The 18,833-nt window shown below is 44.0% G+C and overlaps 1 protein-coding gene across 2 annotated transcripts in view; it reads right to left on the minus strand.

Moving 5' to 3' along the window:
• Positions 1-2,797: 2,797 nt before the first annotated feature.
• Positions 2,798-18,833, minus strand: part of ANAPC5 (anaphase promoting complex subunit 5) — an 86,296-nt gene continuing 70,260 nt past the window's right edge. The window contains exons 16-19 of one of the 2 annotated variants that reach the window (XR_013222625.1): positions 15,672-15,819; positions 15,051-15,213; positions 3,477-4,996; positions 2,798-3,264 (exon numbers count right to left, since the gene is read on the minus strand). Coding sequence is in view for 1 of the 2 variants with exons in the window: in XM_077292947.1 (XP_077149062.1) it covers positions 4,785-4,996; positions 15,051-15,213; positions 15,672-15,819 (523 nt within the window). In the remaining variant the exon portion in view is untranslated. Of the gene's footprint in view, positions 3,265-3,298; positions 4,997-15,050; positions 15,214-15,671; positions 15,820-18,833 lie in introns of those variants that run through there. The other variant, XM_077292947.1, reaches the window with a different exon arrangement.

An 18,833-nucleotide genomic window follows, 5' to 3' on the forward strand; every position in this document is an offset into this window, starting at 1 on the left:
TCACAAAAACTCAGAAATTATCGACCTAAATTTACCACTAACATGAAGCCCAATATGTCACGAAAAAAACAATCTCAGAACCGCTAGGATCCGTTGAAGCGTTCCTGAGTTATTACCTCATAAAGGGACACTGGTCAGAATTGCAAAAAACTGCCAGGTCATTCAGGTCAAAATAGGCTGGGTCATGAAGGGGTTAAAAAAAAAAAAACACGACGCATAAACCTTTGCTTTTCAATCATGCCGCCATACAAAAAGTAGGATAAAACGCATTCAAAAAGTCAAATCAAAATAAAAATGGCAGCGATGAAAAAGTCATCTTGTCCCGCAAAAAACAAGCTGCCATACAGCTCCAACAGTAGAAAAAGTAAAAAGTTATAGATCTCAGAATAAAGTGATTCAAAAAATTGTTTTCTTTAAAAGTTTTTATTGTGAAAAAGAGAAACAAAAAAAACAATAGAAATGTGGCATCATTGTAATCGTACTGGCCTGACGAATAAAACTGCCTTATCAATTTTACCACACGCGGAACAGCAATAATAATAATAAATAAAAAAAACATTCCTGAATTCCTGCTGTTTGATCATTCTGTCTCCCAAAAATCAGAATAGAAAGCGATCAAAAAAGGTCATGTGCCCGAAAATTGTACCAATAAAAGTCGGCTCAACCTGCAAAAAGACAAGCCCTCACATGACGCTGTCGGACGAAATGTGGAAAAATTCTAGCTCTCAAAATATGGTGACGCAAACACTAGTTTTTTGCAATAAGAAGCGTCTTTTAGTGTGTGACAGCTGCCAGACATATAAACTGGTTTGCTGTAATGACACCGACTCGAAGAATAAAGTCGCCTAATCACTTATACCGCACAAAACACAGTGTAAAAAATAAATAAAATCAATTTTTCACCTGCTATTGATTTTTTAATTCTGCCTCCCAAAAATCGCAGTAAGGCTCTGCGCTAAGCGCTTACTCTGGGGTTTCCATGTCAACATTATACAATTTTGAGATTTCAAGGTGCTCACCACACATCTAGATAAAAGTCCTTGAGGGGTCTAGTTTCCAAAATGGGGTCATTTGTAGGATGTTTATGTACCTCAGGGGGTCTTCAAACGCAACATGGCATCAAGCCAATTTTGTATTCCAAAAGTGAAATGTCGCGCCTTCCCTTCCTAGTCCTGCCATGTGTGCCCAAACAAGATTTCCTTCTTGTGTGCCCAAACAAGATTTTTCTTCTATTACCCTTGTGAAAATGGAAAATATGGCGCTAAAGTAACATTTTTGTTGGAAAAAGTTAAATGTTCATTTTTCCTTCCACAGTCCATTAATTCTTGTGACGCACCTGAAGGATTAATAAACTTCTTGAATGCGGTTTTGAGCACTTTGAATGGTGCAGTTTTTAGAATGGTGTAGAATGTGATGTGGTCCCCCCCCCAAAAAAAAAAAAAAAAAAAAAAAATTGTTTTGTACATTTTATGGAAAAATGAGAAATTGATGGTCAACTTTTAACCCTTACAACTTTGTAACAAAAAACACGGTTTCAAAAATTGTGCTGATGTAAAGTAGACATGTGGGAAATGTTGTTTATTAACTATTTTGTGTGACATGACTCTCTGGTTTAAGGGCATAAAGATTAAAAATGTGAAAATTGTGAAATTTTTAAAAACTTGCCAAATTTCTGATATTTTCAGAAATAAACGCAAGTCATATTGAACAAATTTTACCACTATCACGAAAAAACAATCTAAGAATCAGTGCGATCCGTTGAAGCCTTGCAGAGTTATAACCTCAAAGTAACAGTGGTCAGAATTGTAAAAATTGTCCTGGTCACGAAGGCAAAAACGGGCTTTGGCGCGAAGCGGTTAAAGATTCAACCAGGGATGGATGGATATTGTGAATTTCACAATAGGTTAATATGGTAAATACAACAGTTTCCTATGAGAGGGTGTTATATAGTAGACATTGTCCTCACAAATTTGATAAGGTATGGAAGCCTTGATAGGATTTCCTTTGACTCACATTCGTCCCCAGAAGGGGAGGAGTATTCTTTCATGATAAAATATGTGATATTTGGTGCCTGACAGGGGTGTCTTATGGTTTTGGATAAGATATTAGACCCACGGTATGTTAAGGACAAGGTTAACTTTGCCAGACAGTATTTATGAGCAATGAGAAATATTGTTTGTTCTTTTATTCCATGATGTAACATTGTTATGTTGTATAATCTTCAATAAAGCTAGTTTAAAAATTAAAATAAATCTGACCAGGAACCATACCTGGAGACGAGACTAATCCACCTCCGCTCCCGGTTGGCTCTTCCCAACATCGCTGCAGTTGGTTGGCAGGTCTTTCCCTTTGTACACGAGGGAGAAACCTGTCAATCATCTAAATCAGACCAGAATCGTTTTTTCCCATGCAGACCACTTTTTTTGGTGGAAAATCAGCCATGTTCACTGGCTATAATGGGTATATGTGCTCTGTGTGTGGTCAGTGATACACATTGACAGCACACATTAATAAAGCACACGCATCTGAACAACCCCTTAATAACATACTCATTCGTCATACCTACCGCAGATTCAGAGACATTCTATATTTTACTAAGGAAAAAAACTGAAATCTGGAAGAAGAATACAATATTTCCAATACTAGGATTTGCTTGCACTGGTTTCATCACTAGGGCTCCCAGTGTCTGCTGGTTACTAGTTAGTATTGTACAGAGGTGAACATATACATAAACCCATACGCATTATTAGATCGGATTTTCAAAGATGTATTACATATACACAAAAAAACAAGGGTTCATAGAAAGAGAACAGAACTCAGTAGTTTATTAGAAAAAACTTTATGTACAACTATCAATGAGCGCCGGCATATAACTGAAAGGGTTGTCTGGGACGAAACAATTGAAACAAATGTGACTGGCCGGATCCAACACACAGCATTCCCACCCATCAGCTAAAATCTGCTCTGGCCGTGGCCAGATCTAAGCAATGTAAGCGTTGGAGCACCTTATCTTCTATTTAAATGAATGGGAGACAAACTGCAGTAGTCGGCAGCGGACACCAAGTGATGCACAGGGCTGCGGTGTCTGCTCCATACATTGCGAGGATCTGGCCAATGCCGGAGCAGAGTTCAGCTGTACGGTGGGAATGCCGGGTGTTGGAGTGAATGAGAGATAAACTGCAGTTCTGGGCAGTAGCCACTAAACCACAAACCAAGCTACAGTGTTTCAATGCCGTGTTTCAGCCATTGCTAGAGCATACAGTGCTGTGCAAATTAATTGGGACAAAGCATTTTTTAAGTAAAGTAATAAGTTGGTTACCAGTTAGTGATTCAAACCAGTTTTAATATATAATAAATAAATCTTGGTCAACTAGCCAGTGGAAAAAGGTAATTTTCAGAATTAGTATGTAACAGTGCATTATAACATTTTATTTTTTTGCTTTGTCCCAATTAATTTGCACAGCACTGTACTTCACTGTTTTGCAGGGGTGCCAATTGTCGGACCTCCACCAATTACATATTAATAATCTATCCTATGGTCATCATTTGTTAAATTCAAGGAAACCCTTTTAATTATTTTACATAGTACATCAATCTTTCAGTAAAAAATCTGGCACCAGGAACTTGTAACTAGTATTCATATAATAAAGGTTTCCTGAAAACTTCTGAAATTTATATTCAATGTCCCAAAAACAAAAGATTAAGATAACCAAGTTTGAGATAGTATCCCTGCCATATAAAAGTCAGACAAGCCAAAGCAGTAAATTGCTCCAAGCCAGTCTTGCCAGTAGTGGTGACCACCCACTGGACCACTACAGCCATTCATTGGCCCAAGCAATGCTTCCCTTCTAGACAGTGATTTGCTGCAGCGCTCACATGGGTCGTCAGTAAGGCAATTACTCAAGCACAGTGTGCATTACCCGATGCTGCTGCATTAAGGATGTGACCAACGTCTCCACAGGACTGATGCAGCCAACCACTGGCCTAAGCAGTAATTGACTGCAATGGTCCTGTGGGTACACCATTGCTGCTGGAAATACCAGAGTACTGGCATTGGACTGTTTATGCAGGCAACCCGTTTTTCCTTATCTTACTAAATTAACTGAATAAACCCTATGCACATCAAACAAGGAGATGCACAGTGTGCCAGAATATTTACAACCGTAGGAATTTCCTTCATTGGAGATATTTCATTTCATTGTATGACCCTTTGACAACCAGTGTCCTAATAATATAACAAAACATTATTAAATCAGTGGACAAATTGTCTGTTATTGTGGTAAATATATTATAAAACTGATAAACAAAAATTGCAATGTATCCTCCCTCTTGAACTAGTAAACCTTAAATGGCATTTTAAGAGTAGGAGAGTAGTAGCAGATTTGATGCAATTTTTCAGCAGTGTGTCTGCATGTATTAGACGTGGCCACGGATTTCACCCTTTGCCTTGTAACAGATGAAACTTGCACTCTCCGCACAGATAATTGACAAGATATGGATTTTGAAATTTGCACTACAATTACTACACAACTTTCCAGAATGTGTACAAGAGGTTTGCAGAAATCTCATCTACTTATTGTGTTACACTGCAGAATTTTCATGTGCAAATCTGCAGCGGCCATTACACGACGTGCAGATCATTGGTGTTCTGCATTCCTTATTCCCTGCCACTGCCGGAGAAGACATAAGCTGACTCGTGAAGGTGCTGGACCTCCATCCATCACATATGGATAGGTCAACATTTGTATATTTTGCTGCAACATGTGAGCATGGCATTAAACTCTTCATAAACGGATTAATAATGAGACTCCATGGCACGGTAGCTCCTGATGTATCTGTCTGAAGAGCATGGCACACTTGTTCCTTTCTTGGATTTTCCCTAAACTATTGTACAGTCTTGCTTGTAAATATAGGATGTCTCGTATCTGTTCTTTGCAGTCCACTTTAGAAAAGTAGGTTTTAGCTTCATCCAGATTAAGTATGGCCGATTCCAAAGCTGCAACAAGAAAGCTAGAAGTTAACTGTTAAAAATAAAACCTAACTACATTATATAGATACAGTGGGTATGGAAAGTATTCAGACCCCTTTACATTTTTCACTGCAGCTATTTGGTAAATTCAAAAAAAGTTCATTTTTTTCTCATTAATGTACACTCTGCACCCCATCTTGACTGAAAAAAAAACAGAAATGTAATTTTTGCAAATTTATTAAAAAAGAAAAACTGAAATATCACATGGTCATAAGTATTCAGACCCTTTGCTCAGTACTGAGTAGAAGCACCTTTTGAGCTCTGCCATTCTTCCTTGCAGATCCTCTCCAGTTCCGTCAGGCTGGATGGTGAACGTTGGTGGACAGCCATTTTCAGGGCTCTCCAGAGATGCTCATTTGTGCTTAGGCCAAGGCTCTGGCTGGGCAAGTCAAGAATGGTCACAGAGTTGTGTTGTTCTGAAGCCACCTCCTTTGTTATTTTAGCTGTGTGCTTAGGGTCATTGTCTTGTTGGAAGGTGAACCTTCGGCCAAGTCTGAGGTCCAGAGCACTCTGGAAGAGGTTTTCATCTAGGACAGGGGTCCCCAACCTGTAGCTCGGGAGCCACATGTGGCTCGTGGTCCAAGGAATTGTGGCTCGCGACTGTCTGCCAGCTTGGTGCATTAGCTCCAGGTCTAGCAAACAGGTATGAAGAGTACATCTCAAAATTGTGAATTTTTGAGTAGCCCAGTACAGAAGATCAGATCTGGATGCACATATACTGGTCTATAGGGGTTTAGAGATGTTTTAGGTATGGTACACTGGAAGATGATACTACCTATTAGAGGAGGTTCTTGAAGCTGGATGCAGCAGCGTGTTAGGAGTCCTTTATTGGGATAATACTGAATGGGAGTATTGTGGGAACCCCTGGATCTCTGTGTACTGCTTTGGAGTGATTTCTGTGGAAAAGCTTCGGTTATCATTATACCTGTAATGGTGGCTTTGGTTGACACGACTTTGAGGGGGACAGAAGCAGAATGTTGCTTGTGACCACCTCTCAGAGCTGAATGTGGCTCGCGACCCTCTCTCAGTGCTGAATGTGGCTCTCAAGGTCAAAAAGGTTGGGGACCGCTGATCTAGGATATCTCTGTACTTGGCCGCATTCATGTTTCCTTCATTGACAACCAGTTGTCATGTCCCTGCAGCTGAAAAACACCCCCATAGCATGATGCTGCCACCACGTTTCACTGTTAGGATTGTATTGGGCAGGTGATGAGCAGTGCCTTGTTTTCTCCAGACATACCCCTTAGAATTATAACCAAAAAGGTCTATTGTCGTCTTATCAGACCAGAGAATCTTATTTCTCGTAGTCCGAAAGTCCTTCATGTGTTTTCTTTTTTTTTTTTTTTTTTAGCAAACTCTATGCATGCTTTCATATGACTTGCACTGAGGAGAGGCTTCCATCGGGCCACTCTGCCATAAAGGCCCGACTGGTGGAGGGCTGCAGTGATAGTTGACTTTGTGGAACTTTGTCCCATCTCCCTACTGCATCTCTGGAGCTCAGCCACAGGATCTTAGGGTTCTTCTTTACCTCTCTCACCAAGCCTCTTCTCCCACGATTGCTCAGTTTGGCTGGAAGGCCAGGTCTAGGAAGACTTGTGGTTTTCCTAAACTTCTTCCATTTAAGGATTATGGAGGCCATTGTGCTCTTAGGAACCTTGAGTACTGCAGAAATTCTGTTGTAAACTTGGCCAGATCTGTGCCTTGCCACAATTCTGTCTCTGAGCTCCTTGGCCAGTTCCTTTGACCTCATGATTCCCATTTGGTCTGACATGCACTGTGAGGTCTTATATAGACAGGTGTGTGCCTTTCCAAATCAAGTCCTATCAGTTTAATTAAACACAGCTGGACTCCAATGAAGGAGTGGAACCAACTCAAGGAGGATCATAAGGAAATGGACAGCATGTGACTTAAATATGAGTGTCTGAGCAAAGGGTCTGAATACTTATGACCATTTGATATTTCAGTTTCTTTTTTTTTTATAAAATTTTCAAAAATTTCTACATTTCTGTTTTTTTTCAGTCAAGATGGAGTGCAGAGTGTGCATTAATGAGAAGAAAATGAACTTTTATGAAACATAAGGTATATAATATTGTATAGTTCTAAGAATAAAAAAAAAAATATTTTTGATTCATGATAATGTGTTTATAGAGCTCATCATGCTGCATACAGCTTACAATAGCTAAATCAAGTTTAACACGTAATACTGTCCCCAAAAATATCAAACCAGTTCTCTTCGTTGTAGGGTACATATGCACTTGCATCTCCCCTCCCCCTCTTAAACATTCAACAAGGTATCCATCCTTATATGGCGCAATAAATTATGTCAATCGTTTTTTATTATATAGTATATTTGGGACTTTGTGAAAAACTAAAAATATGCCTAAGCACTAAGAGGCAGTTAGTTACTACGTACCTGCCTGCTGTGCCCAGTTGTCATTCATTACTGGCACAGAGCAGTCAAAGACCCCTCCTACAGGGGATTCAGCTTCCTGTGCTGATGTTTAGTGATGAGCGAATATACTCGTTACTCAAGATTTCTCCAGCATGCTCGGGGGTCCTCCGAGTATTTTTTAGTGCTCGGAGATTTATTTTGTCTTGCCGCAGCTGGATGATTTACATCTGTTAGCCAACATAAGTACATGTGGGGGTTGCCTGGTTGCTAGAGACTAAGTCCCGGATACACCCTTACACCATAGCATTGGGTAATTGAAAGGGAAAGCGCTTTCTTTATTTTATTACAGCCCCTACGCTATAGCAAAATTTTAAAAAGTTTCAGAAAGTTGGGAACCAAAATGCTTTGGCTTGTTAATATATTGGTATCACAGAGTAAGACATTGTTAATTAAATGTATCTGTGGAAAGAGCATGTCACACTTGTTCCGGTCTTGAATTTTTCCTCTTTAAATACTGTATAATCTGGCTTACAAATACTGAATATCTCGTATCTGTTCTTTGCAGTCCACCTTAGAAAAGCAGGTTTTAGCTTCATCCACATTGTTATTTTCTGCCTGAGTTGGGGAACCCTCCTTATAAATTTATAGCACTCCTACTTTTTCACTAGTAGTTTGTCCTAAAGGGACTCTGCCAATAGGTTTTTGCCACCTTATCTAAGAACAGCATAATGTAGGGGTAGAGGCCCTGATTCCAGTGATGTGTCATATACTGGGCTGCTTGCCACAGTTTTTATTATAAAAAAATAATAATTTTATTAGCAAGAGGTCATCACTCGAGAAGCAGTAATCCTTCTATCATGTAGTCCTCCATATTTATGAGTTCCGTATACTCCTGCCCCCACCAAGTGGCAACTTTGTGTTCACTGTGCATAAGCAGAAAGCTGCCAATCAGTGGTGTGGGCAAGGTTATACGCAGCCCAGCATTCAGAAAACTGATAGATTTGCAGTTCTCAGGCAGAGTAGAAAAAACAGGATTTTTGGTTGCTTACCGTAAAATCTGTTTCTCGAAGCCTTCATTGGGGGACACAGGAACCATGGGTGTATTGCTGCTGCCACTAGGAGGCTGACACTATGCAAATAAAAAAGTTAGCTCCTCCTCTGCAGTGTACACCCCACCGACAGGAAGTAGGATGTTCAGTTAGTGAGAAAGCAGTAGGAGAAGCAACGTGTAAATGAGAAAGAATAATATAATAATAATCTTTATTTATATAGCGCCAACAAATTCCGCAGCGCTTTACAGTTTAACAGTTTCAAACACTCAAAGAGTGTTCAAAGAACTCAAACGTTAACAGTATAACACAATAAACAGAGCTGTTCAACTTGGGAGGGTGCTGTGTCTCCCAATGAAGGCTCCGAGAAACAGATTTTACGGTAAGCAACCAAAAATCCTGTTTTCTCTATCGCCTCATTGGGGGACACAGGAACCATGGGACGTCCCAAAGCAGTCCCTGGGGCGGGAACAGCAGTCAACTCCAATCTAGGTCGGAGGAACTCACCACCGTCGCCTGCAAGTTCTTCCTACCTAAGCCGGCATACGCCGAAGCTAGGCATGGAAGTTTCGCGAACATGTGGAGGACCGATCATCGGTCTGTAGAGGTGCAAGGCAGAGGCCCTATATGTGCACCGCCGGAAGGCGCCCACTGCCTGGGTAGAGTGTGCCTTAAACCTGGAAGGGGGAGCTCTGCTCTGACCTGGTAAATCTAAACATTGCTAACTGGATTTTGCAGGCATACGTTGATTTGGAGGCCCTCTCTACGCCGAGCCTGTATACTGAAAAGGAGGAGGGCGGCCTTAGCTGTATAGATGCATCTCGCCTTGACCCGGTAGCGTGATGAGCGAACGCTACGAAGGATGAGTCCGAGCAGGACGAAAGGAAGGGATCAAGAATGGACAGAGCCGTGGAGAACCTCGGCAAGGTAAGGGCAGAGCACAGAACCTGTGATCCACAGAATATACAAAACTGCTTTCACAGACTCTGGAAGTGGTTGAGAGCTTGAAAAGAAGGTATAAAACGAAAATGGACCCACCCCTCGCAAAAATGCAGGAATGTCCGATGTCTGAAGAAAAAGGAGGACCTGGATAAAGGCTTTCATTAGATTAAAGGAAAGCACACACGGTCCCAGGAGAACAACGAGGTTTAGCCTGAGGAAGAAGAGAACTCGTCCCTCCGATGACCTCCTTAAAGGGACTGTCACCCCCTCCAGCCGTTAGAAACTAAAAGAGCCACCTTGTCAGAATGCAGCATTACTGCTGCACAAGGTGGCTCTTTTAGTTTCTAACGGCTGGAGGGGGTGACAGAGTCCCTTTAATAATTGGCTCAAGTTGGAGCCAAACTGACGGAAAACCTCAGAAGGCAAGCTGTGAGGGACTTCCTAGAGAATAAGTCCTGCCACGCCTTAAGCAAAATGGTCCTTCGGATGGGCACAATATTGCTGGATGTCCAAGCGGCATCCGCGGGGGCGGATTCCATGTACTTCCCTGCAAGAGTAAATTAGTTCGCAAGGACAGCGATTTCCTCCGATCGGACTCCATGAAGGGTGTCCTGATGGAGCAGCTTAGCCCATGCGTCCATAAACTTTGCTGCCCAGGTGGAAACAAAGGCAGGGCACAATGTAGCGGTGGACACTTCAATGGTCGACTTTGCCATGGACTATTAGTCCGCCGTTGGTATCCTCGAGGGATGGTCTTTCTGGGAGAGGACGACAGTATCGGTGGAAAATCTGGAAGCCGGAGGGACCAGAGATGGAGAAGAGGTCCAGTTCGCAGTAAGGTCAGGAGAGAGGGAATCTAGGAAACCGAGACGCTTCCCTCTTTGGAACGGCTGGATTAAGGATTCCAAGAGAAAACCCAGAAAAGACCATTAAACTGAAATGACAAGAAAGGACTTGAGAGTAGGGTACTGGGGAGCTGCTAGAGAGCAAAACGCTGAGGACGTACCGAAAGGGACCTCGGGTGAAACCCTGGATCTCAAACCAGCAGTGTAGGCTCTGCTACCTCAACAAAACGGCTCAGAAAGGGAGAAGCTGACTCAAATCCATCAGGAAGCTAAACTTAAGCGTACAGGGATGAAGATTTTAACAGGGACTATGGAAAACGTTGACAAGATAGGCCAATCGGATATGAGCAGTCAAAAGAGGAGAGTCCATGGAAAACCTGGAGTATATCAATTCCATGGAAAGTTGGCCCTAGGAAGGGGTACGTAGGCCCCAGAAAAGGACTTGACTGCCAAAAGGAAGATCCTTACCTATGACGATATGGGTGACCCTATCCGTCCCGGACCCTCTGGAACGGGGAGAGGATTGTAGTGTGTGGACCTAAGTATAAGACACCACACAAACGAGGATAACAGTGAAAAGGATATGAATCCTGCTGAAGGAAGGAACGTATTATCACCAAAACCCCATCATTGGATCCAGGCATGGAGCAGCCTTCTACACTGGACGTGCACAGAGTAGGATCCAATTCCTATCCGAGGTGGAAGAACCTGTTCCTCCCACAGTCGGAAATAAAATCCCGGAGCTGCTCAAGGTTTAATCCAGTATCTGTAAGAAAGAAGAGGTAAGTACTGACACACAAATAGGAAGCTCTGTATTGAGGTAGCAGTGAACATCATGAGTCAAGGTATTATATGGGCTCTGACTCCGTAAGAGACAGCCAGAAAGTATAATACTGTAAACCATATAGGACAGGAGTAACGCACTGGATAGTGCAGATAGACCTATAGTTAGTGGTAGGCCCGAATAACCAGATGGAGAGGAAAGGCCCCCAGAGAGCAACACGCAATTAAGACCCAGTGCGTGAAGAAAAACTGTAACCAGTCGGTACCCGACACAAGCGTGTCCGACCTACCTGAAAGTGGACTGGCCACTTATGCTGCCACTTAGGTCCACCCTGTGGCACTGAGATCCACCCTGTGGTACGTGGTAGATCTTCTGTATAGCTGTTAATAGACCCAGACGTTATTGACCATGAAACACACGGCAAAAATTGCGCCTCTGACCCACCTGAAAGCGGATTGTAACCGCTGCGGCAGCCAGCCAGAAGTGATGAATACCGGGCACCTCTCTCTGAGTGGTGACTAGAGGGGAGCCTAGGCAGATGCTGCAAAGGACCCTTAAGAGAGTGATAGAGGGCGTTTCTGACTCACCTGACTCTGGGGCAAGAGAGCAGGACCCACGCAGCTATCGATCTCGGGCACGTCTAAACCACTGGAAAGACGGCAGGTATTGACTAAATGTGTCTGGAAGATGACATCTAAAACCTGGATAGCGGACAGAGTACTGCTGCAATCGAACAGGTAGGAATAGGAGAGTGCGTCTGACTTACCTTGAAAACAGTACAGAACGCCAGTACCACTGCAGTGGTCAATCCAAGACACGTCTGATCCGCTGAAGATACGACAGTATCAAATACCGTACTGTACCTGGAAGGTGGTGCGTGTGAAACCTGGATGGCGGATAGAGTACTGCTGCGATCGGCTCTCAGTATCCTGCGACTATGGCAGACGGAGTACTGCTGCGATGGGCTCTCTGTATCCTGCAACTATGGCAGATAGAGTACTGCTGCGATCGGCTCTCGGTATCCTGTGACTAAATGAGCATGGAGAGAACCCAGGAGAAGGGTATAGGAGAGAGTTTATTCTGTGTTGCGGTCTAGGTCATGATACCTGACGGCATTAGGCAGAATAACAGCTTCCGTGTAGAAAGCCGCAGCACGGAGTCTGTCTTGAAGTATGTCCTGCTGTGCTCGTTCTCCTGAAGGTAGAACAGTAGGCTTGTCAACAGGGAGACTAAACTCTACTCTCTGTTGTGCACCTGAGTTCAATAATCTTTATTTTTTTATATAGCGCTAACATATTCCGCAGCGCTTTACACACATTATCATCACTGTCCCTGTTGGGGCTCACAATCTAAATTCCCTATCAGTATGTCTTTGGAATGTGGGAGGAAACCGGAGGACCCGGAGGAAACCCACGCAAACACGGAGAGAACATACAAACTCTTTGCAGATGATGTCCTTTGTGGGGTTTGAACCTAGGACTCCAGCGCTGCAAGGCTGCTGTGCTAACCACTGCGCCACCGTGCTGCCTTGCGCCTGCGATATGTGGTCAGATTCTTTATCCACTGAGCCACAGCAGACATTGCTGGGAAATACGGACTCTTAACCAGCTGGAAGTCAGGTCCGAACACTGCAGTCGTGAAGTGGGCAGGAGCAGCTCCCTTCTCTGCTTGGAGCAGTGTAATGGTTGCATCCGGAGGATCATGGCTGCAGGGAGATGGAGGGCGAATGCCTGAGAGCAGGAGATAAGGAAACGTTTGATATGCCAGGGCTCTAGCAACCCTGTGTGTAGAGAAATAGTCATGCCTCGCACTGCTGAAAATCAAGGCACAGGTCTGCAATAGCAGAAAACTCCGAGGAGAAATGTGCAACTGAAACCTTTTGCGAAGTGAGGTATTATAATGGTCCATCTCCCTGTGGAAGGTGAGGGGCGGACAGTGGCACAGATGACGGCAGCGTGGGGCATACTGGCATACCCCTGCTGGAAACTGCATGGCTCTAGAGCACTTATCACACCAGTGACTGCACGGCTGTAGTACTACTATGCCAGTGACTGTACGGCTCTAGAGTGCTACTACACAAGTGATTGTGCGGCTCCAGCGTACTATTACGTATTACGCCGGTGACTGCACAGGTCTAGAGTACTACTACATATTACGCCAGTGACCGCACGGGTCTAGAGTACTGATACACCTTCGACTGCACGGCTTTGGAGTACTGTTAGGTATTGAGCCAGTGGCTGCACGGTTCTAGAGTACCACTACGCCAGTGATTGCACGGCTCCAGAGTACTATTACGTATTACGCCAGTGGCTGCACGGGTCTAGAGTAGATACACTAGTGCTGTGCAGCTCTGGAACACCAGTGATTGCACGATAGAATATAATTTCACTAGTGACTGGCTTGCATCAAAGGAGGACAAGAACGCTCAACTACCGGATTAGGCATGGTAAGCATACCTATAAAGCATGCCAGAAGGTTAGGGGAACAGGAGGGATGCAGAGAGGAGTACCAAACACCTAAGCAGTGCTACTCACAGCAGGTGTAGTGTCCTGTATCTGCTCCCAGGCTGTAGCTGCGACAGGCATCAGGGCACAGGTCCAGGGCCCCAGCAGGAAGATGGAGGCGGGGAACCCGGCCGGTGAAGACGCACGCTGGTGGGAAAGGACCCGCTCTCAGAGGTCGTTGGGGGGCGGGAATAGCCACCGGGTCTGGAGGAGAGCGCTCTCCAGTAAGATGGCGGCGGTTCCAGGCCGAATGGGGCGGCTGGGATTAGTGGGCGGAGCTAGCCGCCCTGCACAGGAATGGGTATAGACAGAGTCGGGCGGGAGAAAAGCCCGCCCGGATGTTGAGAGGACGGGGGGTGGAGCCAGCGCTGCAACTAGGCCCGAGAAAAGCCGGGACCTAGATTTGCAGATTTGCCTCAAAACGCCGTGGTGGGATACCCGGTGCCCCCACTACCGTCGGAAAAGGCAGGGAAGGCTCCCGAAGCTAAAAACCTCTGTAAAGGTTCAGAACGGATGGCTTAAGGGGGGGCCGAGGTATGAAAGAAATAAAGGATCCTTCTTCTTACCTTCTATCTTCTTATCTTCTTCCTGACTTCGCCAGACCCTGGGAAGAAAGAAAAATACCTTCGCGTCCAGCATGGATCAGACGTCCGAAATCCTGCGATGTGGGACGTCCTCGTCTCCTCAGACCGACAGGCTCTGGTAGGCGAGTGGGTGGGAGACGGTGGCAGGCCCGGGTCCAAATCACCTCAACACGCTTCTGTGTTAGGGGCTGGGGTCCTGCCGACTAGACGTATGAGGATACGGGGTGGAAGTACACGCCGTACTCATAGGGTATGTGTCCACGTTCAGGATTGCATCAGGATTTGGTCAGGATTTTACATCAGTATTTGTAAGCCAAAACCAGGAGTGGGTGATAAATGCAGAAGTGGTGCATGTGTTTCTATTATATTTTTCCTCTAATTGTTCCACTGCTGGTTTTGGCTTACAAATACTGATGTAAAATCCTGACCAAATCCTGATGCAATCCTGAACGTGGACACATACCCATAGTCTCTTTGTGGGAGTACAGGTGTGACTATTCACCCTGTATCCCTCCGTGGTACCTGAAAAGGAACGACGCACATTGAGGTAGATATGGGTCTAATGAAAGACACGTGTCCACCTCCTACTGACACGAAGCTAAACTGAATATCCTACTTCCTGTCGGTGGGGTGTACACTGCAGAGGAGGAGCTAACTTTTTTTATTTGCATAGTGTCAGCCTCCTAGTGGCAGCAGCATACACCCATGGTTCCTGTGTCCCCCAATGAGGCGATAGAGAAAACCTGGTCACATTTTCCCTTTAACCAAGTTACACTTACACTAACTTTAATTGGAGTACAATTTTGTCTGCCGGAGGAAGCAATTTTGTATCCGGCTACTTAATAATCTACTGAAAACGCAACAAATAAGAAACACATTTTTTCCATTATTAAAAAATATATATAGTGTTAAAACAGTTACCATCAGTCTTTTTTTGTGAACTATATGATGCTGCTGATGCTACTTGACACTTTGCCACAAGAAACATTGCCCGACCCTTATCCAAAACAGCTCCATGAGCCAGAATGGGCTCTATTGCCATGTGCAGGATAGTCAGTGCTTGCTCCGGGATGCCCAGCATCAGCTGTAACAGTACAATAGTGTCAAAGGGAGGGTGGACTACAGAGATTAGTGGTCAAAAAAACAGCTGCACGTAACAAGCTAAATTGAGCAGATTATTTTTACGAAATCAGTAAATACGTGGAAACAGATTTTTCTACATTAATCATATAATTATATATCTATATCAATAAACACACACACACAATTATTTTTACTAGTCAACTTGTGGCCACAACTATGTAAATCGTAAACTTGCAATCCTGTGATGATAGGTGGAACAAATCCTAACTGTATGTATATGACAAATTACAAGGATTCGGCAAACTGCAAGGCTTGCCGAAAGTTTCCTCAGGACTGGACGACGTGTTTAGGACCAAACTTCTTGATGCATTGCACTTAATATACATATAAAGCGCTCTGTAACTCACATTTGCAATAATACACCTAAATGCTGGATGGAAAAAATTTAACTGTTCCTACCTGTGAGAAAGCCAAATTAAGCACGGTCTCAGAGGCCAAGTACTGTAAGCGGTACTCTCTAGATAGCGCCAGTGCTTGGAGTAGCACAGGCAACGCCACCGGGTGACATGAAGACCTCCAGTAGAGCTCTGCTAAGGAAACAAGGACTCTGAAAAGACAAAGCAAAAGCAGGAACGTGCCTTAATAATAATCATTTTTATATAGCGCTAACATTCTGCAGCGCTTTACAGTTTGCGCACATTATCATCCCTGTCCCCGATGGGGCTCACAATCTTAATTCACTATCGGTATGTCTTTGGAATGTGGGAGGAAACCAGAGAACCTGGAGGAAACCCACACAAACATGGGGAGAACATACATTCTTTGCAGATGTGCTTTCCATTTCATTGCAAAACATCAGGGTGCACAACCCAATATTAGGACATAAAAAGGCATCAAGCACTCGGGACGTTTCAATTCCTCTGTCCAGTATTAAACTATAAATGAATGGGTAGTGTAACAACTTCAAGATAAACGTTTAAGAAATTCAGCAGGAAAGGAAATTACAACACAAGAACGATCAGCTCAGATATTGCCACATAGAGAAATTTCTCAGCGTTGTTTAACTTAAATAAAAACTTAAGGAGCAGCAACTAAAGACATATTTTACTCCTCCACACCTAGAACAATGGAAGAAAGAAGGGTTTTATCCAATTCTTTAAAAAGTGATAGTCTATCCAAAAGACCCCCATACACTTTAGACCAATGTCAGCTGAACCCCCGACATGGAAGGCTTTGGCCGACATTGTAATGTGTATGGGAGCCCCTGGCAGATGACTGTCAGGGGAAAATAGGGATTTTTGTGTACTCACCGTAAAATCCTTTTCTCCGAGCCATTCATTGGGGGACACAGACCGTGGGTGTATGCTGCTGCCAGTAGGAGGCTGACACTAAGTGATACAAAGAAAGTTAGCTCCTCCCCTGCAGGATCTCAGCTAACCAGTTCGGTGAAAAAGCAGGAGATCAGTAACAACATATGAGCGTATAGCATGTCACAGTATATATGAGAGTATAGCATGTCAAATTATAAAACAAGCACAAGCTAATAACAGGGTGGGAGCTGTGTCCCCCAATGAATGGCTCGGAGAAAAGGATTTTACGGTGAGTACACAAAAATTCCTTTTTCTCCTTCGCCTCATTGGGGGACGTCCCAAAGCAGTCCCTGGGTGGGGACGACATCAGATCAGGCCCTGTGTAACCGCTACTTACAAGTGCGCCACTGTGGCCTGCAGAGTCCGCCTGCCCAGACTCTCATCTGTGGAAGTCTGGGAATTATAATGCTTCAAGAATGCATGTGGCCTGGACGAACCCGCAAGCTTGCAGGTGTGCTTTTGCTGACACCTGGTGCCTAGAACCCAAGAAACCTCGAAAGAAAGGGAGATAGGCTGACATCTAACACAGAAGGACTCCTGGATGTTGTAACGAATACACCAGGCTAACATGACCGATGAAACGGCTAAACCTTTCCTGTAACCGTCAGGAAGCCTTTTTCTTACAGTCAGGAAGCCCAAATAAAGCGTCCAACCTTCGGAAGGATGCCGTCCTCGAGACGTACCTACTAAGAGCACTCACTGCGTCCAGAATATGGGGAACCCATTCCGTTTTGTGGACTGGTGTCGAAAGAGATGAGGGAAGAACGATGCCCTCATAACAGTGGGAATACAATACCACCTTGGTAACAAGGGACGGGGATGGCCTGAGGACAACCTTGCCTTGAATGTAATAAGGGGAAAAAAGTCTGAAAGAACAGAGTGGCCAGCTCCGAAGAGTCGTCAGGTTGACGAGATCACAGAGAAAAAAGGGTGACCTTCCCTGATAGTAAAGTCTGTCCGGATCAAAAGGGGTCTACTGTAAGATTCGAAGGACCATTAAGGTCCCAAAGATCTAACTGTATGCGATAGGGAAAAATCACATGTGAAAACTCCCTGCGAGGAAATCCCTCCTTGCAGTTTTGTTGCAATAAGACGGAAAAATACTAGTTCCACAAACAAAAAAAACTGACATGATCAGTGCGGATCTCCCAGGATCACTGGGGCCCTTCCTGCTTCCGAAAGGCTCTTTGAAGTAGTGGAAGAGGGGTTATGGAAACTGGTACCATGAAAACCAGAGCATGCACTGCGATGGCTTTTGGATCTCGAGGCCGAACCATGAACTAGAGTACACTGGTGTTCAGTCTGGACGCCATCCGACCTACATCTGGAGTGCTCCAGAGAAGGAAGATCAAATGGAAGACTTCCAGGTGAAGTTCCCACTCACTTGAGGCGGGACCCTGACAGCGTCTGCCGTCCAGAGTTCTTTTCCAATATTTTTATTTGTTTTTAACAAGGGTAAAGAGGGAGGGAGAGCGGGTAATAATGGAGGGGAGGGGAAGGAAATGTGGAATGGGCCAAGGGGAAACTGGATAGGCGAGGAAAGCAAACATAACAAAACAAAACATAAAATTACAAACTGGCAATAATTTGGCCTGAATAAAGCAAGGGACACAACCCTTGAAAAACAGCATTATGTTCAACAACTATAGTATACAAATCAGAAACAAACAGTGCAATAATAAGACATATCTATGACCTTGACAAAAAGCAAACCGTTTATAGAAGGTTATAGAGGCAAGGGAATAGGTAATGAAAGCGTAGCCAAACTCAAATCTATCAGCTAATTATGTAAGTGGAGGAGTGAAAGATTAGTCCCATTTGTACCATTTCCGATAGAACTTATCCAATCCATTATTGGACAGAGCGAACTTAAGCTCAAGTGCTCTGTGTTGTGTAATGAACTTGATAATGGTGTCAGAACTGGGTAGAGTACGGCTTTTCCAATAGTAGGCGATGGAATTCTTGACGACCATACATATGTGTAAAACAATACGTTGCAGAGAACTATCTAGGAGTTTATCTAAAGAAAGTAAAGCTAATTGGGGTGTGAGGGTGAATGTGGAACCCGAAAGTTTAGTGATTATTGAAGAGATTTCTGAACAAAAAGCAACAGCAGTGGGACAATTCCAGAAAATGTGTATTAAATCTCCTTTGTGGCCACATTCTCTCCAACAAAGTGGAGAGTTAGAAGTATCTATGTGTGCCAGTCTAGATGGCGTGTAGTACCATCTGGAGCACACCTTGAAATGCG

The sequence above is a fragment of the Ranitomeya variabilis genome, chromosome 1 (assembly GCF_051348905.1).
Source record: "Ranitomeya variabilis isolate aRanVar5 chromosome 1, aRanVar5.hap1, whole genome shotgun sequence".
In the NCBI taxonomy this organism is placed as follows: domain Eukaryota; kingdom Metazoa; phylum Chordata; class Amphibia; order Anura; family Dendrobatidae; genus Ranitomeya; species Ranitomeya variabilis.